Consider the following 17667-nt stretch of genomic DNA (forward strand, 5'->3'; position numbering starts at 1 on the left):
TCCCCAGGTGCAGGACCTTGCACTTGCTTTTGTTGAACCTCATTAGGTTCTTCTCTGCCCAGCTCTCCAGCCTGTCCGGGTCACGCTGGATAGCGGCACAGCCCTCTGGAGTGTCAGCCACCCCTCCCAGTTTGGTATCATCAGTGAACTTGCTGAGGATACACTCTGTCCCATCATCCAGGTCATTAATGAATATACTAAACAAAATTGGACGAAGTGTTGACCCCTGGGGGACACCACTGGTTACAGGCCTCCAACTAGGCTCTATGCCGCTGATCACAACCCTTTGAGTTCTGTCACACAGCCAGCTCTCAATCTACCTCAGTGTCACCTCATCTAGCCCATACTTCCTTAGCTTCCTAATGAGGATGTTATGGGAGCATCTACCTTGCTAAAGTCAAGGTAGATGACATCTACGGCTCTCCCCTCATCCAGCCAACCAGTTATAACATCATAGAAAGCTATCAGATTGGTCAAGCATGATTTACCCTTGGGAAATCCATGCTGACCACTTCCAGTAACTTCCTGTTTCTCAACGTGTTTGGAGACGACATCCAGAATGAGTCGCTCCATTACCTTCCCAGGGACAGAGGTGAGACTAACTGGCCTGTAGTTCCTTGGGTCCTCCTTCTTGCTTTTTTTGAAGATTGGAGTGATGTCAGCCTTCCTCCAGTCCTCAGGCACCTCTCCTGTTCCCCATGACCTTTCAAAGACGATGGAGAGTGGTCCAGCAGTAACATCTGCCAGTTCTCTCAGCACTTGCGGGTGCATCCCGTCAGGGCCCATGGACTTATGAATGTCCAGCTTGGCCAAGTGGTCTCTGACCTGGTCCTCCTCAACTGAGGGAAAGTCTCTCTCCAGACATTCCCCCTTGCCTCCAGGGTATGGGATGTGTGAGAGACAGCTTTAGCAGTGAAGACCGAAGAAAAGAAGGCATTCAGTAACTCTGCCTTCTCTGTGTCTTCCACCACTAGGGCACCCGTCTCATTCATCAGTGGACCTATATTTTCCCTAGTCTTCCTTTTTCTGTTGATATACTGAAAGAATCTCTTCTTATTGTCTTAAACTGCAGTGGCCAAGCTGAGTTCTGATTGAGCTTTGGCCCTTCTAATTTTCCCCGTACACAGCTTCATTAATATCTTGATAATCCTCGTAAGTTGCCAACCCCCTTTTCCAGAGAATGTAAGCTTTCCTTTTTTTCCTGAGGTCCAGCCAAAGCTCTCTATTTAGCCAGGCTGGTCTTCTTCCCCGTCGGCTTGTTTTTCGAGACATGGGGATGGCCTTCTCCTGTGCTTCTAAGAGCACCTGCTTGAAGTATGACCAGCCTTCCTGGGCACCTTTGCTCTTCAGAACTGCCTCCCAAGGGACACTCTCAACCATGCTCCTAAACAGGCTAAAGTCTGCCCTTTGGAAATCCAAGGTGGCAGTTCTGCTGGCTCCCCACCTTGCTTCACCAAGAATTGAAAATTCTACCATTTCATGGTCACTGTGCCCAAGACGACCTCCAACCTTTACATCCCCCACAAGACCTTCTCTGTTAACAAACAGTAGGTCCAGTAGGGCACTTCCCCTAGTTGGTTCCTTCACCAGCTGTGTTAGGAAGTTGTCTTCCACACACTCCAGGAACCTCCGGGACTGTTCCCTCTTTGCTGTGTTATATTTCCAGCAGACATCTGGGAAGTTGAAGTCCCCCACAAGAACAAGGGCAAATGATCATGAGACCTCTGCCAGCTGCTTATAGAATACTTCATCAGATTCTACATCCTGATTAGGGGGTCTATAACAAACTCCCATCACGATGTCTGCCTTGTTGGCCTTCCCCTTAATTCTTATCCATACACACTCAACACTGTTATTCACACTGTTAAGTTCTAGACATTCAAAACTGCCCCTAACATAGAGGGCCACCCCACCACCTCTCCTTCCTTGCCTATCCCTTCTGAAAAGTTGGTAGCCATCAATTACAGCACTCCACTTGTGTGTGTCTTCCCACCACGTTTCTGTGATGGCAGCTATATCATAGTTTCCTTGCTGAACAATAGCCTCCAGCTTCTCCTGTTTATTCCCCATGCTGCCTGCATTAGTGTAGATGCACTTCAGCTGGGCTAATTGTTCTGCTACTTCCTTGGGGGGACAAGCCCTACTTCGCACCTGATCATGCTCGGACATTTCTGTAGTTCCCAAATTATCACTACCCCTCATGTCTTTGCTACCACACAAATCACCATCTCCCACCATCGCTGAGACAGATTGCAAGACCTTGCTAACACTTTTACCCAGAAGCACTGGTATGCTGCTCCCAGGCACCACTTTTGTAGTCCTGGTTTCATCCCCATCCCCCTTCAAACCTAGTTTAAAGCTCTATGAATGAGCCCTGCTAATTCTTGTCCCAGGATCTTTCTTCCCCTTCGGGTTAGGCTTCCCCCACCTGTTGCCAGCATGCCTGGTTTCCTGTAGATCAGCCCATGATCAAAAAAGCTGAAGTCCTGCCGGATGCACCAGTCTCGGAGCCAGGAGTTAATTTGCTGGCTCCTCCTATTTATCCCCTCATCAACCCCTGCAAATGGTGGGATAGGGGAGAACACTATTTGTGCTTCTGATTCGTGGTTTTGAAGAGCCTTGACATCTCTGAATTTAAAAAAAAAAAAAGAAAATACTGCTAGTTATTAAATCATAAACTAACTACTAGATATTCTGTCTTTTTCATACAAAATCCTATATTTTAAGAAAAATGCAGTTACTGTGTTTGTAAAGCAGTGGTGCATGAGAAACAAATGCCGGCTTTTTTTGCTATTTTTTTCACTTTTTACAGTATGCTGAAGATGTGAAGTGCTGAGTACTAGGTGGTATTTTGTAGAAGTAGCAGGTGTATTATTTTGGAGATGATCTGAGGAGTAGTCCCTCCGAAAGCAATTTTCTAGATTTTGTGTGAACGGCTTTGGTTACACTGGGGAAACTGCTTCAGGAAATGCATATTTCAGTCTACACGAGCAACAAGGCTTAGAATAAACTTTGATTAAGACAAGGGAGTTTTGCACTGTATTTCATAAACTAATTTTAGTTGCTCGAAACCCCATTAGTTTAGAAGTCATAGCGTCCAGCACTTTGTAGTTAGGTGATATTAAAACTAAGCTTGCATAAGTGGTCTTAATTCAGTCTCCATCTGTGTATGTGTTATTACACGTTATTATTTCATGGATTTTGTTGTTTGGTTTCTTTGGGATGTGGGTTGGTGTTTTTTCTTGTGTTTCACATGAGCACCTATGATGAGAAATAGACAAAATGGAAGATGATGTAATTTTCCCCGTTGGTTTCTATGGTGGCAAACTTAATTTTATTTTATTTTTTTGATCTATAGCCTCTTTCCTGCAAGGTGAGGGCTGGTTGTATTTCCTTTTTAAATTTGTGAAGGCAACAGCTTAGAGAGGTCAGTCATTTCCTGCACACCTGAGCAGCCCAGGGATAAAGTTGTCTTGTCAATTGCATGAACATGAACTATTTTAATACATGCACATATATATGTGTGTGTGTATGTGTTAAAATATATATATATATATATGGAGAGTGAATTAAGGCTATGCAGGCAAGTTGAATAATTCTGGTACTTCCTTACTTTTGAGAACTTAATTTGGCAATCTTACAGTTTTTTTTTAATAAGCAAATTTTAGGTGTGATTCTTATATCATCAGAAAACAAAAGATAAGTAGCATTATATTGATGTTGGCTTGCACTGTTGACAGGGTTGGAATGTTTTTAGGTCCAGCACACAGATCCCTGCCATGTAACCACTCAAATGATGTCATTAGAGTACTGGGTGTTACCGCTTTTTCATGAAACAGACCTGAAAGTATGGCAGCAGGGGGTGTGATGGTAGTGGGATGGGGGGGGGCGGGGATTTCTTGTTTCTCTTTAGCTCTTAGAGGAAAAAAAAATGCTCTCGTGAGCCCAAAATCCCATTCGTCAAAATTTGTCTTTTGCCATGTGCCTTCAGTTCTGTGTGTCTCCTGTCTCTTCGTCGCTATTTTTCCCTCCAGTCCTACCCTTATCTCCTTTCATATATATGCCATTGTTCCTCTAGTCCACTCACCCCAAATCTCGAGTCCCCCTTTAAAATACTGACTTTAAAGAAACTTTTCCTCAATAGAGCATCTGTGTGTAGCTAATAAATGGGATAAGTTGTGTATGGATACAGTAGAATTAAGTGTATATATGGGTTTGAAAACAAAATTTTTAAATGTGACTTTCGGTTGTGTTGATTTATGTGGTGCTAAAATTAGGTTTTATGAATATTAGAAATGTAAAATCAGCAGTTACATAAGAGAATACAAAGGAAGCAGGAAGAAGTCATAATTGAGAATTAAAATATAAAGCTATTTATTATTGGAGATAATTTAGATGTACTTCTAACAGGATAATGAAAAATATATATTAAAAGGACCTATAAGACAAAAGCTGCCAAAAGATGAATATATTGAAAACACGTCTTTCACTACAGAATCCAAGAACGCAGTTTCTCTGGCTTATTTTTAGACATCAGGATGACTTTCTTGCCCTGACTGCAATCATTGGTACATATTCTATAGATAAAGATCTAGCAAGCCTCATGCTGGAAATAAAGTATATATTTTTAACAACAGTAAGGGTTTAGCTTCTTAATATGATTCCTTATCATGGTGATTTTTAAATCAAGGTAGCTGGGGCAAAGCTCCAACTATTGTGGAGCTTTCAGCTCATCTCTTGTGATTGGATTTTGACTGTTCTTGAAGCAATGTCCCTCCTTCGTCTGCCATTCCATCTAACCTCTCACCCTATAGATGATATAGGACAGCAATGGAGAAAGATACTGCTGCCTACCCTGTTCCTTTTTTAAATAGTTTAACAACGGTTATTTTGATGTTCTACTCTGAGTAAAATCTGAAGTGATTTCTGAAGAAGATTCTAATCATTAGTGAAGGAAGTGAACCCATTCTTGTTTGCTCAGACTAATTGTTTGGCTTCCTTTGGGTTACATCTTTTTAGGAAGGAAGGGCGAGAGGCCTTGGCATGGAAAGATTATTCTACATTTAAAAAACCTAATAGTTGCTTCTTGAAAAAAAATATTCTAGGGTGGCTTTTTTTGGCTCAGAAATTGAATAAGCCACATTCTTTCAGGCTGTAATCGTAAGGGTATCTTGAATGTAACAGGTGTAGAATAATGTCAGCATTATATTTCCAGGAAATGGATATCTGATACTACTGCCACTTTTTCCTGGCCTGCAATTTCTCCGTCATTTACACAATCATTTTCGTTGAAGGCTACTCTGTTTCATAGGACAGAGTGCTTCAGCTGCCTTTAGTTCCAAAACCCATGAGACCACAGGTCTCATGTGCATCTTTCAAGTAAAAATCACTGTCTTATTCTCAGAGGTGGAGAATTTCCTCCTTCAAATGTATAGTTCTCCGATCAGAGAAGTCTTCCTTGAATGTTTTAATTACAGCCAATTACATTCCAGGGTCAAACTACTGTGTTATCAGTAATAACATAGAGGAGTTAGCTGTAGGCCAAAACTAAAGATCATCCAATTAAAATTTGTAATGAGTAAGTGATTTATAAATGAATATAATTTGTGTGATGCCAGTCCAGTCAGTGCAAAGTAAAATTCCATAAAATGGCCCAAGATGCTAGAATGAATGCTACTGTGAACAGTAGACCCTCAAACAACTCACTGCCTTTGCTCTCTAAATTTATGCACAGCAACATGTGTATTTAAAAAAAATAATAAATAGTCCATGTTGGCAAAGTATTACACGTACTCTTTGCTGATAGCATGGGAACACTACTGATATGTGACAAATGTTAATTATATCGCTTCAAACATTTGCAAAGATGCTCAGATACCTCAACAAAGTAATGATGGGAACAACCACACAGAATAGGATGCATCATTGCTGTGTCAAGAAAACTGTGATATTGGTTCCACTTGCGGGGAGACATGCTTCTGCTTTCATCTGCTATTACTGTGACAGCTGAAGCTGAAGGGTTGCTTCTACCCGGATGCCTTCCTTGTTCAGTGGCTTATAACTTTAATTTTGGCCTTGGACTGAGAAGTCTTAGTTCTTACCTGATTGATTATAAAGGAGGGAGAAAAAATTCCTAAATTTGATTTCATGACCCTGTTTTATCAGTCAGACCCAGTTAATTCCCACCCCATAGTTTTCATAAGCTTCTGTCTCGTCTCCTCTTCCTCTGTAAATGGAAAATCCCCACCAGGGATTAGCCTGTCATGCACTTTAACTTACCGAACTCTTCCCAAAAACTGTTTCACATACCCCTGTCTCCAGTATCATTTCTGCCACTCTGGAAAGTGACAGATCTGCTGTCATTTATTTCCAAACTGCTCAGTCTGCCTCAATTCCTCCTTTTTTTCTGTTTGCTCCAGAGATCTGTAGCCTTCTGCATTTTCTTTTTTTTTTTTTATCATTCTTGTTTAAACGCTTCCTTTAAATTTTCTTAAATGTTGTTTCTGCATATGCAGAGCTCTGACTTCAGAGGCAGTATTATTTCAGAAACTGGAGTATGTGCTTTCCACCAGCTAGTCTTATAAAGTAATTTTTATTTTTGTTTTTCCTGCAGATAAAGGAAGCTAATTTTTGGGGATCTAACTTTGTCATGAGTGGTTCAGACTGTGGCCATATTTTTATATGGGATCGACATACTGCTGAACATCTCATGCTGCTGGAAGCTGATAATCATGTGGTGAACTGTCTTCAGCCTCATCCGTTTGACCCGAGTAAGATGATAATTTTTCAGTCTGCTCATTCAGGTTATCTGTAGTAAAGCATTTTAAAGCTCAGTCTTTAAATTCTTTGCTCAATAGAGCATTGTAATGATTAATAAACTATTGTTCATTTTTTCACATGTTAATTAGATAATACTGTTTTTAATTTTGTCTTTTACTAATGACCTTTGGCCCTTAAAACCCTCCTTACTCAATAACGTCTTGGAATGAAAATGTTACTGGCATTGTATTTGTAGAAAGTTAAGTTGTAATAAAAAGAATCTCCATTTCTTGCTCCCCTCAATACATTAAATGTTTTCCATGACGTTAAAGAGGGAAATATGGGGTCACTGAAATGCCAGCAAGACTTTGGGAATTGATTTTGGAATCTGGTATCTATCTACTTGGGTCTGTTCAAAAAAATTAAGTGGGTGTCTCAGTCTCACTGGCTTTGTGAGATTAGAGGAATGAATAAAATTAATCAGAAATTCTATTAATTCGTATTTAGGGGAAAATATTTATAGAAAAGATGGACCGAAGTAGTAGAAGGAATCATATGTCGTCTGATATGTAGATGGAAAATCTGAACCATTCTGCAGCTTCTGACACAGTCAAAGAAAGTATTTGTGTTATTTCTTTTTTCATAGCTTACATGGCTGTAGAGTAACAGTCAGCTGTAAATAAATAGGCAAATAAAGTTGCTACGATGATACCAGAAGAGGCTGGGGTTTTTTCAGACAGTTTGTGGAAACATGGAATACTGCCCTACATTGGATAAGCGTTGGACTTTTAAATGCTTAATTGAAATTGTGTTCCTGTACATGTTCAGAGTGTGTGGCTAGGTTGGATGCTTCTTTTGGAAGCACCTTTCAAAATGCCCTGTAGCTTTACTGATTTCTTAACTGAAAATGTAATGAAGAGGTCATCCTCCCTGTAGGTCATTTAATCTTATACAGTTTTCCAGTTACTGTGGAATTGTTATTCCTGTAGTGGTTTTGTGCAATGATCTAGAGGATGTTCTGCAACTTTTTGTTTTATGTATTTTAACAAGTGTTTATAAGAGCAGCTATTGCTTCTTTATATCGGAATATCAAGTAAATTTATGTTAAATACACTGAAATTATCAAATGTCAAAATACTTTTGAAATTATCTCGCTTCTGTCTTTGTATTTGGTTCTTCAAATCCTAAGGCTTTGTTATTAATGCATGTACTTACCAGGCTGTCAGCAGAAATATATCAGTAGTGGCTGTGTTTGTTCTTACTTTCTGCTCCTATCTTACGTGTATTCTGGTGCTCTTTTTTTATTTAAAAACGGAGGATCTTGCTGTTTGGATGTGTTTTCTTCATATATATATATATATTCAAAATATATATAATGTATAGCTCAGATCTTTTATGGAGGCTTAGTAATTACATAGCTGTGTGTTCAACATGGGAACTGACATTTGCAATTAAATGCTTCAAGTGAAGTATTTGTTCAATCCCAGTTAAATGCAGAAAATACTAGTAAAGGCATAACACATTTAATTTGGAATTACTGTTATTTACTTCTAGTTCTGGCCTCTTCGGGTATTGATTATGATATAAAAATTTGGTCACCATTGGAAGAATCCAAGATTTTTAACAGAAAACTTGCAGATGAGGTAAGAACCTTTCCTCCTTTTTCACAGTAATGTTGCATCTTCCAATTCTATAAAAGCCTTTGGTGCAAATTACTGATATTGAATTAAGAGTTATTTAATGTTTAACAAATGAGCTACAAATGAAAAACTGCCCTTTATAATAGCTAACTTTCATATCATTGGCAGCACACAGAGGTACTTTGTATTTCATTAACTCTCCTAGAAATTATATGATATGATCTGGTGTTACGTACATGAAAGAAGTTGGAAAAAGTATGAACAGATATAGAGGGAAAACTGGCAGGAATTAAGAAATGAAGGTAGTGCCTGTCTTTAAATAAATACATTAGCTAACTGAAGGAAATATGATGATATATAGAATAGGGAGTGCAAAACTGAATCCTATGAAATATTCTGTGGCATAAAAGGGGGTTAAGGTTAAGATTGCAAATTGGGAACTTCATGGAATAAAGCAAGTATTGCAAGCCCAATCAGTTGTAAAAGTCTGCATGTAAAGTTATGTTACACATTGTTTTCATACTCTCAAAGCAATAACAACGTATATAGCAACTGGCCTATGATGATCATATAGTTGAATGCTGAATAATCGTATTTTAGTTATTTATGTAACATAATTTATTGAAATGCTAGATGGTTTTCTGCAAGTAATGCATTAGGGCAAATTTAGTTGTGGGGTGGTTTGGGGTGTTTTTGTGCAGTGGCTTGGACAGCAGGGCTATAGCTTTTTAATTAATTATTATTTCTCTGTATTACTGCTATATATATTTAAAACAAATAGAAGCCTAGAACCCTCAGCCACCACCCCCAAATCCCCCTGAAAAAAACCAAAACCATCCACTTGCGAGTTTTGAACCTTTCCTATTATTTTAGCAGTAGTAACACTGAGTGAAGTGATGCTTCTTTCTGTATGTTGTATGACAGTTTTTAACCTCTGATGTGTCCCGGAGGCTTTGGGGTTTAGAAATATCACTAAACATAAATGTGTACTAAATGTAATTATTGTACTGATACTTTTGTCATTTAATTTTTAATAATAACAAATTATTTAGAGATTTAACTATTTTTTCTTTAATAAAAAATGCAGAACTTTCAGAAAATTTGTCCGCAATATGGTTTGTAATTTTACGTGGGTTTTGTTTTTTAATTTAATCCCTGTATTGAAATACCTATGTAGAGGACAGGAGAGGTTCATAGAAGTAAAATAGTTTTCACTATGTTAAGTTTGGCTAGAGTTAAGTGTCCAACATACCTAAACTGAATTTTCCATAGAAGGGCAGGTCTAGGGAGAAAGCATTGTGTTTGGGAAAGTTCAGTATAGATATAGAACCGTATTGAAAATTGAGAGAGGCCATGGCCTTAGTGAACAGGAAAAGACAGTGGGGATGAGAAAAATCTCTGAATAGAGAAAAAGCATCAGAAGCAGGCTGTCAAAAGGGTGTTACAGATGATGCACTGGAGATATGGGAGGTGAAACAGAGAAAAATGTCAGCCTGCTGTCTTCTCAGTTTGCATCTTTTAGGGAGCGATCAGCTGTACAAAGTGCCTGGTACACCGATGACAATGAGAGAAAAGAGGTGCTTTGATTTGGCTAGGAGAAGGTCACTGCAGACATTTGCAAGAACATGTTCCTCACAAGAGGAACAGGCTGGAGAAGGAGTCTCAGGGAGAAAAAGAAATGCGTTATTTTCCTGCCTCACTGCAGCTGATCTGGGAGGAAGCACTGAATAATCGTCAGAATTGTCTCCACCTAAAGAAATTTTTATGCTTAGTGATAACAAAAGAATGTAGCCTAAAAGCTGAGAGACAAACTAGGGTGTGGGATTAGAATTTAACAGGAAAGCAAGAAGGATGGCAAGGAAGTACCACAAGGAAGGAAGTAGGCAAAAGAGCTGGAAGTATTTGTTAGAGAGGGTTTTTTTTCCTTTGAAACTAAGACAGTAGGAACTGTCTCTTTCAAGTCATTTAGAGGCAAGCTGTAGATCTATTTAGAAAGAATTACGGAGATGAAGAATGTTCCTGAACTGGGACAGAGTAATTGGTTTTGTTCCTTGGATTTTCTCCAAAAGTTTCAAGCAGCATGAAGGTAGGAGTTTAGGGTAACCTCATCTCTTTTCCTTCCCACATTCTTGGCCAGTGCTGATGCTAAACTTTGTTCTCTACAACAGTTGCCATCTGTAACAGCACTTTCTCTCATCGGTCTTCCTTATTTTGTGCAAGATCTCATTTCCAAAAGTTTTTCCTCAGTTTCTCATCTTGATGTCTACCACGCATGTGGACAACAGAATGGTGATCTTACTAGAATATTCTTTAGATAGACAATTGGGTATCTGTAGGCCGAGTCCAGTGTCTGACTTTTCTTACCACATACAATTGGTGTAATTGTATTCCATAGTAATTATTAAAATATTACTCCCTGATTGTATTTTTGGACTCTGTAAATGCCTTTTGCATAGGAACTTTGTATCTACAAACCCATATTGATGCAGTACATCTTTGTGTTTATATTTGATGCTGTTTTTTCCCCTTTCCTGACTCCAGGTTATAACACGTAATGAATTAATGCTGGAAGAGACCAGAAACACTATTACTGTTCCAGCTTCTTTTATGTTACGAATGTTGGCTTCGTTGAATCATATAAGAGCAGGTGAGAGACTTCTGAAGAGCTTGTCCGCCACATTGGTCTATGAAAAAGCAGATGGATTGGGGAACCATCAAGATCTTCAGCTGTCAGTGGCTAGACTTGGGGTTGGTGAGAAGATTCAGAAGTTGTTCAAGGGTCCCTTAATAGAAGTACTTAGGAACAGCTTCTTTAGTGTGAGACTTGCAAGGTTTTTGCAGCTGTTGTTTTCTTACCTCAAAACAAAGAGCAAGAAAAGAGCAAAATGTATTTTTATATATATATTTTTGTATATTTTTATATTCAGACTATCCGTCCTGAAACAGCTTTGTAATATAGCACTAATTAGATGTTGAAAAATACCCTTGATGATTTTTAAGGTGAGTGCTGTGTGATGGGAAAACTATTGGCAGTAACTGGAATGAGTTGTAAGATAAACTGTCTGTCATTGTGGGCTTGGAATTGTCTAGGGGCGAAGGAGGGTGTGAAGATACAGGACTGTGGGAGATATTAATGAGGCCGCTGGCAGCTGTTCCTGGGGCAGCAGGTACTAGGACGTTCCTTCAGCGAAGGGGCTGAAACAGGTGATATGTTGCATGGAGAATTGTCATTGGGAACTGGTGTTTCTGGATGTTAGTGCTGAAGAAGTCAACTGCAGTGGGTTGATACTGAAGATGTAGGACAATGGAGAGACATCATACTGGGTAGGAAGCAGGGAGATGAAGTTTTGGAAGGCTGATGTGACATATGGGGCGGAAACCTAACAGAACTGTAGATGAAGGTGAAAGTGACTGTAGAGATTGAATATGGGGACTCTGTCACTGGCTGTGGGCTTATGGTGATGAGGTAGGAAGGAAGCTCTACCTGGCAGCAGCTGCTGCTTCTCTTTTACCTCTCAGTGAGAGGTGAGAACTAGAGAGCCAGGAGGATGCGGCTGTATCCAGCCCAGTGGTATGCCTCCCCACTGCTGTAATTGAATGTATTAGTTTAGGTTTTCATTAATTTGTTATGATTTCTTTGGAGTAAAATACTCAAAGAACTGCCCAACACTTGAGTTACAACAGTTTCAGCAAAAAATCTGTGTTATGGCTCAGTGGAGTATTTCTTCACCTGACAGTGCGTGTTGTTTGAGTGATAGATCTTGAGCCAGTCATGTTCCCTCACACATCGCTGTATTTGCCTTTCTCTAAACATTTACATCGAAAGGTACTTTTTCTGATGTATACAGTTTCCTGGGGTGCACAGATTTCTAACTGCAGCTATTCTAGTTTGAGCTCCTGAGAACAGTGTTTCAATCTCTTGTATTCACCATCTCTTTTCAACATTATGCTTGTGGTCATCTTTCCTGTGCTGACAGCAGCTACAAGGTTTTTGCTTTTGTACACAAATTTCACTTTTATGCCTTGAAATCCTTTAGGGCTTTTCTCCTGTTCTCCTTTCTTGTTGTAACATTTCTACACAATCTCTGCTGTCAGTCCACATGGACTTTCTTCTGCCGTATAACCCACAGCCACTGTCCATTGTGTACAGCCCAGGGAGACAGTATGTTATACGTATTTACCAAAAAAATGAAAACTTTTGAAGTTCTCTTTACTAACTCTCTGTGTCTTGCAGACCGATTGGAAGGTGACAGATCAGAAGGATCTGGTCAGGAGAATGAAAACGAAGATGAAGAGTAAGCGGCAGTTGTGTGCAAGCACCTAGACGTTAATGGAATTTGTATAAGACATTAATTATATTTTTCCTTACAGAGCTTTAGTGCAATTCTAAGGTATTGCTTTTGGATAACCTAACCTTTTGGTTTTGAATGACTGTGTGCATGACTTTGGGAGAGTGTGCAAGTTAAAATAAGCAAAAATGTTTTTAAAATGTTTTGCCATGTATGAGGGGTGCTAGAAGATGCAAAGTGCAATATTTTCCTTAACCTGCAAATGTGGGAGCTTGGATCAATGTTTTAAAGTAACTTTCATTATAGTAAAAACGTTGGTTCAAATAAATTTCTATACTTGCTGTTTGCATGTTTGTTGCTTTCTAATAAAAGATTTGGTTGTTTTAAGTATTTCTGTGGTTTTTTCTTTGGGCAAGCATTGATTTATCACCTTGTAAATATAACCCCATTACTGACCTAATTTGCATTCTTTCTTACAGTGTTTCTGAAGTGACAAATACAATTATTTCTTACAGCGAGCACTGGGATCCTCTGGGACTTTGAGACCCCCGTGCCTCTTCGTTCTTGCATTTCCATGGGCGTCACCCGCACATACAGACACAAAATTGTCTCTCCGTCGGTCTTACCATAGTGCCTCTTCTCATTCTCCGTGCTTAAATCTGTAGTGCTGGTGAAATAGTTGTGTTTCACTAATAGATCCATGAGTATGCCTTCTTTGCAACAACAGCAGATAAATCTTCATTTCCATTGGATTTAGAACAGAGAAAATGTAGTGCAAAAGAAAATGCATTTGAAAATTCCTGTGCATTACTTCCTAGGAATAATTATTTGGGAAGGAGGGCAGTTCAGTCCGTGTAACAGGTTCTACCCTTCCTCCATTCTTTTTGTATGGCAATGGGGAAGAGGAAGCGAGGGAAGGAAAGCAAGCAGGGAAAAGAGCAGCTTTGCTCAATGGCTGTTCGCGCCGAGGATGGCAGATGCTGAGAGGCTCCATTGGGATTTACAGAATGCCGGGAAGAATTCTAAATCAGGTGGACGAGGGTGCTGGAGGCTTCATTATCCTGCTATCATTAAAACACACATTCATTACACAATCTTCATAAACTTTGCTTACATCAACAAAAAGAATTCCCCACACTAAATGAAGAAGGTGGTTATCACTACATTCTGATGTCCTGGATCACAATACAGGCAGGCTGAAAGGACTTGGGGAAGGGATATAAATCACAGGCATGGAAGGAGATGGGAAAACTAAAACTATTGTAGGAGATGAGAGATTTGCGAGGGAAGAGATATGTAACTCATCTGTCAGTAACAGTGAGGATACTTGAGCAAGGGAAGAATAATGTGAGGGGAGAGGAAATGTCTCAGGAGATGGATAGGATGGGTGGTTGGTTGGGTTGGTTTGTTTTTTTTTAAAAAAAGGAGAAGACAGGAAATTACTGAGGAAGAGCTTTGAAAGTGATCCAGTGAAGTGAATTTAGGAAAGGAGAAAATAACCGTGGAGGAGAGGTGGTTTTGGAGGCAGAGGGTGCTGAGAAGAACGGATGTCTCATAACATCGGAGTGTTGTGGAAAACGGGAAACTTCACACCCAGAGGAGTTCAGTGCAACAGGGGATGGAAATCTGGGAAGCAGTTCAGAATGTATCTACTGTGAACAAGGGAGAATGAAAGAAGTCAAGGTGAGTTGTTTGATTGTTTGCTTTTTAAGGTATGGAGTGAATGGCTAATGGATATTTATCTTTTCTGGTGGCACAAGGACGAGGTGGCCTTCTTGTTGGAGAAGAGAGTAAAACGTCAGTTTTTCCTCATGACACAACCTTTTGAGTAAGCGTTTTTAGACCAGGAAGAAATGAAAGAATATTTAATTATTTTGTGGTACACCTAGGTGGGGAGCGGGGAACGCAGTGGTCTCAAACGATTCAAACCTTGCTGCTCATAGCACTGCACTGAGCAATATTTTCACTATCACATGTAGCTTAGCCTTGAATTTTTGTAACGGAGCAGAGTACTCCTCTCATTAGATTTTAAAGAACTACACAGTAAATATATGTAGTGTACTTAGTGTATATGTAAAGCTGGCTTGTCTGCTCTACTTTAGTTGTTAGCAGTAGGAGGAATAAAGCCGCGTCTCTGTTCTGTGTGGCATCTTTTGCAATGGTGGACCTCTTCCACAGCTAGGGGTCCTGAGCGGTTCTGTGAACACAGTACAATAACACAATGTTTGTTGCAGTTTTTAGGTCCTCTGTAGTTGATATTTGAGTTGATATTTGCAAAGAATGACTATGGCTTTCTACTATGGCTTTTCTATTACTTTCTACAGAAGCCTGACTCTTTTTATTTAGAAATTATTAACTTTTGCCTTTTGAAAACAAGTTCTTTCTCAAGTAAGTGTATGGAGAGGATACCCTTTGTCTTCACTGGAGAGGTTTTATAAATCATCACCGTGGATATCTTTATAAAAATAAAAAGCTGCTTCTGCCACTTTTGCTTTAGTCGTAGCAATTGCCAGCAAAGAGCATACAATGTAAAACAAAAGCAACAGTCTTGTAAAGTCTTTTTTTCAGAGTTCCTTAATAAACACATTATTCCCAAAAGGTCTCTTATTTATCCAAAGGATAAATATTAACTTTAATTCCAGATGCTTAGCTATGGGTTTACTCATTCAAAGGAGGGTTGAATCTCAAAGGGCAATGGTTTAATATTTGGAAGATTTTTCAAACATCAATGAAGCTCTTCAAGCCATTTTTCTAAAACTAAGACATCCATAGTGTTTGGGTTATTTTTTTTCATAAACGTCTAGGTAATGGGCTGAGTCTCAATTCCTAGAACCATGCAATAATAGGAGCTGTTGGCAGGAGCAAGAGGGATGCTGGTAATTCTAAAGTTTGTAGCAGCAAAAGAAAATTTGAAAATGTTATTCGAATGTGCATAGAAGTTAAAAAATAAGTAATAAACCAACCCACAACCCAAAACCTCAAAGCTTTAGAAGCAAATCTTATGACTGGGTCAGATTTCAGACTGGGGGCTTTGAGGTGGGTGATGCTGCAGGAGCTCCCTCTAGTGCCACCATTCCCGCTGCATTTGTAGAGGCGTGCGTCCTGTGCAGAAACACAACCCTGGGCATGTGTACGTCACACTGATTTGATTACTGCCATAGCGGTGCAATACTTGAGACCATCGTTCTTCCTTTCAAGTAAGCCAAGTCCTGTTAAGCACCAAATGACCGGCTGATTTAGCTGGCCGCTAGAAGACATATCCAAAACCGTTAGTTTCTAATTGCAATAATAACAGCCCAAATTTCATGGAGGGGATGGTAAGTAAGAATATGGGGAGCACCTTATTTTCCTGTTTTACGCACTGAAGATTGTACATATGCCATAAGCTGGCCCTTCTGTCCTGCAGCAGCAGCTTGCTGTTGATATTCACATCCTCGGAAGAGCACTTGCCTACAGCAAGGGTTCAGATGTCATTGAACTCGCTTCCACGAAGGACACTCCTTAAGGCTGTTGCAAAGATCAAAAGCAACTTCTTTGATATGTTGCTATGATTCCTGGTAAATAATCTGGTGTCTTGAAGCTTGGGCAGATGGTCACTGTAGGAAGCAACCTCTTGTTTAAATGTCGAAGGTGCTGAGCCTGTTCAAACTACTATCTATCTGCTCAAGCTCTAGTTCTTCATACCTTCCCCCGGTGGAGGTAGGACAAGGTTCATTAACGACATCCTGCATCACCTTTATTGCAAAACTTTCTTACCTAAGCAGGAGCTAAATGTTATGGTAGACTATTGTGTACGTCTTAAGCTCTTTCAGAACATCCCAGAGGATGTTTCTGAGGAAGAAATTCCAAAAGTAAATGTTTAATACAGGTTTCACTGTCCTTGCACCAGCAAAATAGCTGTTGTTGAAACATGTGTGCGCTTGTTTGTAAGGGATGGGAGAATATGCTCAGAGATGCTGCCTTGGAAAGCTGAGTAGTTGCATCTACAAAATCCTTTCTTCATGGAAAGATACCACTGAGCCAGGTTCAGTCTCTGAGGTTCAAGCCTATTGCAAAGGCCATTCATCAACAACCCTTGGGAGTCCTCCACACTGCGCTGTTTCATGGGCCAGACCTGACAGCACTGTTGAAAAATTAGGTGCCAATTAGCACCAGTTAGGTCAAAGCCCACATTCCTCCTGGTCCAGTCATACTCCTACAAGAGGCCAACTCTAAAAGCCTCAGCTGAAGTACAGGACGTGACCCAGAAGGCACATGTGAGGTCATCTGCCCTGCCTAAATAGAGATTGATTTAGTCTTTGAAACGTGGGGTTAAATCAATTTGAAGCTATTTTCATGAATTATAACATGTCCAAATGCCTTTATCTGGGTAAGTATCCAGTTTGTCTTCCCAGTGACATTCTCTATTGTTGAGTGTGTTATTTTTTACGGTAATAGAGATTTATTATCCTTAGTTTTAAATATTCTTTTTATTATTTGCAATTGCTTTGTACTTTTAATGAAAAGTTACCATCTACCTTCTCAGTGCCCTTTTGTCAAGAACTTTTTGTCAATGCCTCCCTCTAGATCAATTTCCCGTTGCTGGTAGAGAAAACTGAGTCCAAAAAACAACTACTACTACTAAAACTACTGAAAAACGCAGCAAGGTGTTTTGATAAGAAAAATAGGTATGTGCTACTCTTAAAGCAAGCTCCTTTTTTTCCTGATTGTGACTCACCACGTGCTTCCCTTTTTTTGCGGGAGGAGAGCTGTATGCTAATATAACCCATGGAATTTGACAGATTCGCTATCCAAGTCAGAACTGGTGGCTACTAATTTAGGAAAGTCTCACTTAAGTGAAAAACCCTCTAAATAGAGTTTGTTAATGGGCTTTGTTACTAATTGGAAAAGAAATCCTGGGGGATCTGTAGCTGTTCTCAAACAGCACTGCAGATCTTCTCCTTCCCCTCTGTGGGAGGACTCAATGCCCAGACCCTGTT

At 39.7% G+C, this 17667-nt stretch overlaps 2 protein-coding genes across 7 annotated transcripts in view; both read left to right on the forward strand.

Moving 5' to 3' along the window:
- DCAF6 (DDB1 and CUL4 associated factor 6) overlaps nt 1-13078 on the forward strand; it is a 102532-nt gene extending 89454 nt beyond the window's left edge. For all 6 annotated transcript variants that reach the window (XM_054199986.1, XM_054200075.1, XM_054200154.1 and 3 more), the window contains 4 exons: nt 6614-6770; nt 8314-8402; nt 10941-11046; nt 12634-13078. In XM_054199986.1, the coding sequence (XP_054055961.1) occupies nt 6614-6770; nt 8314-8402; nt 10941-11046; nt 12634-12698 (417 nt within the window). In that variant the 3' untranslated portion in view covers nt 12699-13078. The remainder of the gene's footprint in view (nt 1-6613; nt 6771-8313; nt 8403-10940; nt 11047-12633) is intronic.
- Nucleotides 13079-13207: 129 nt separating this feature from the next.
- Nucleotides 13208-17667, forward strand: part of GABRR3 (gamma-aminobutyric acid type A receptor subunit rho3) — a 70060-nt gene continuing 65600 nt past the window's right edge. The window contains exon 1 of the mRNA XM_054200531.1: nt 13208-14371. The gene's annotated coding sequence lies outside the window, so the exon portion shown is untranslated. The remainder of the gene's footprint in view (nt 14372-17667) is intronic.

The sequence above is a fragment of the Rissa tridactyla genome, chromosome 1 (assembly GCF_028500815.1).
Source record: "Rissa tridactyla isolate bRisTri1 chromosome 1, bRisTri1.patW.cur.20221130, whole genome shotgun sequence".
Lineage (NCBI taxonomy): Eukaryota > Metazoa > Chordata > Aves > Charadriiformes > Laridae > Rissa > Rissa tridactyla.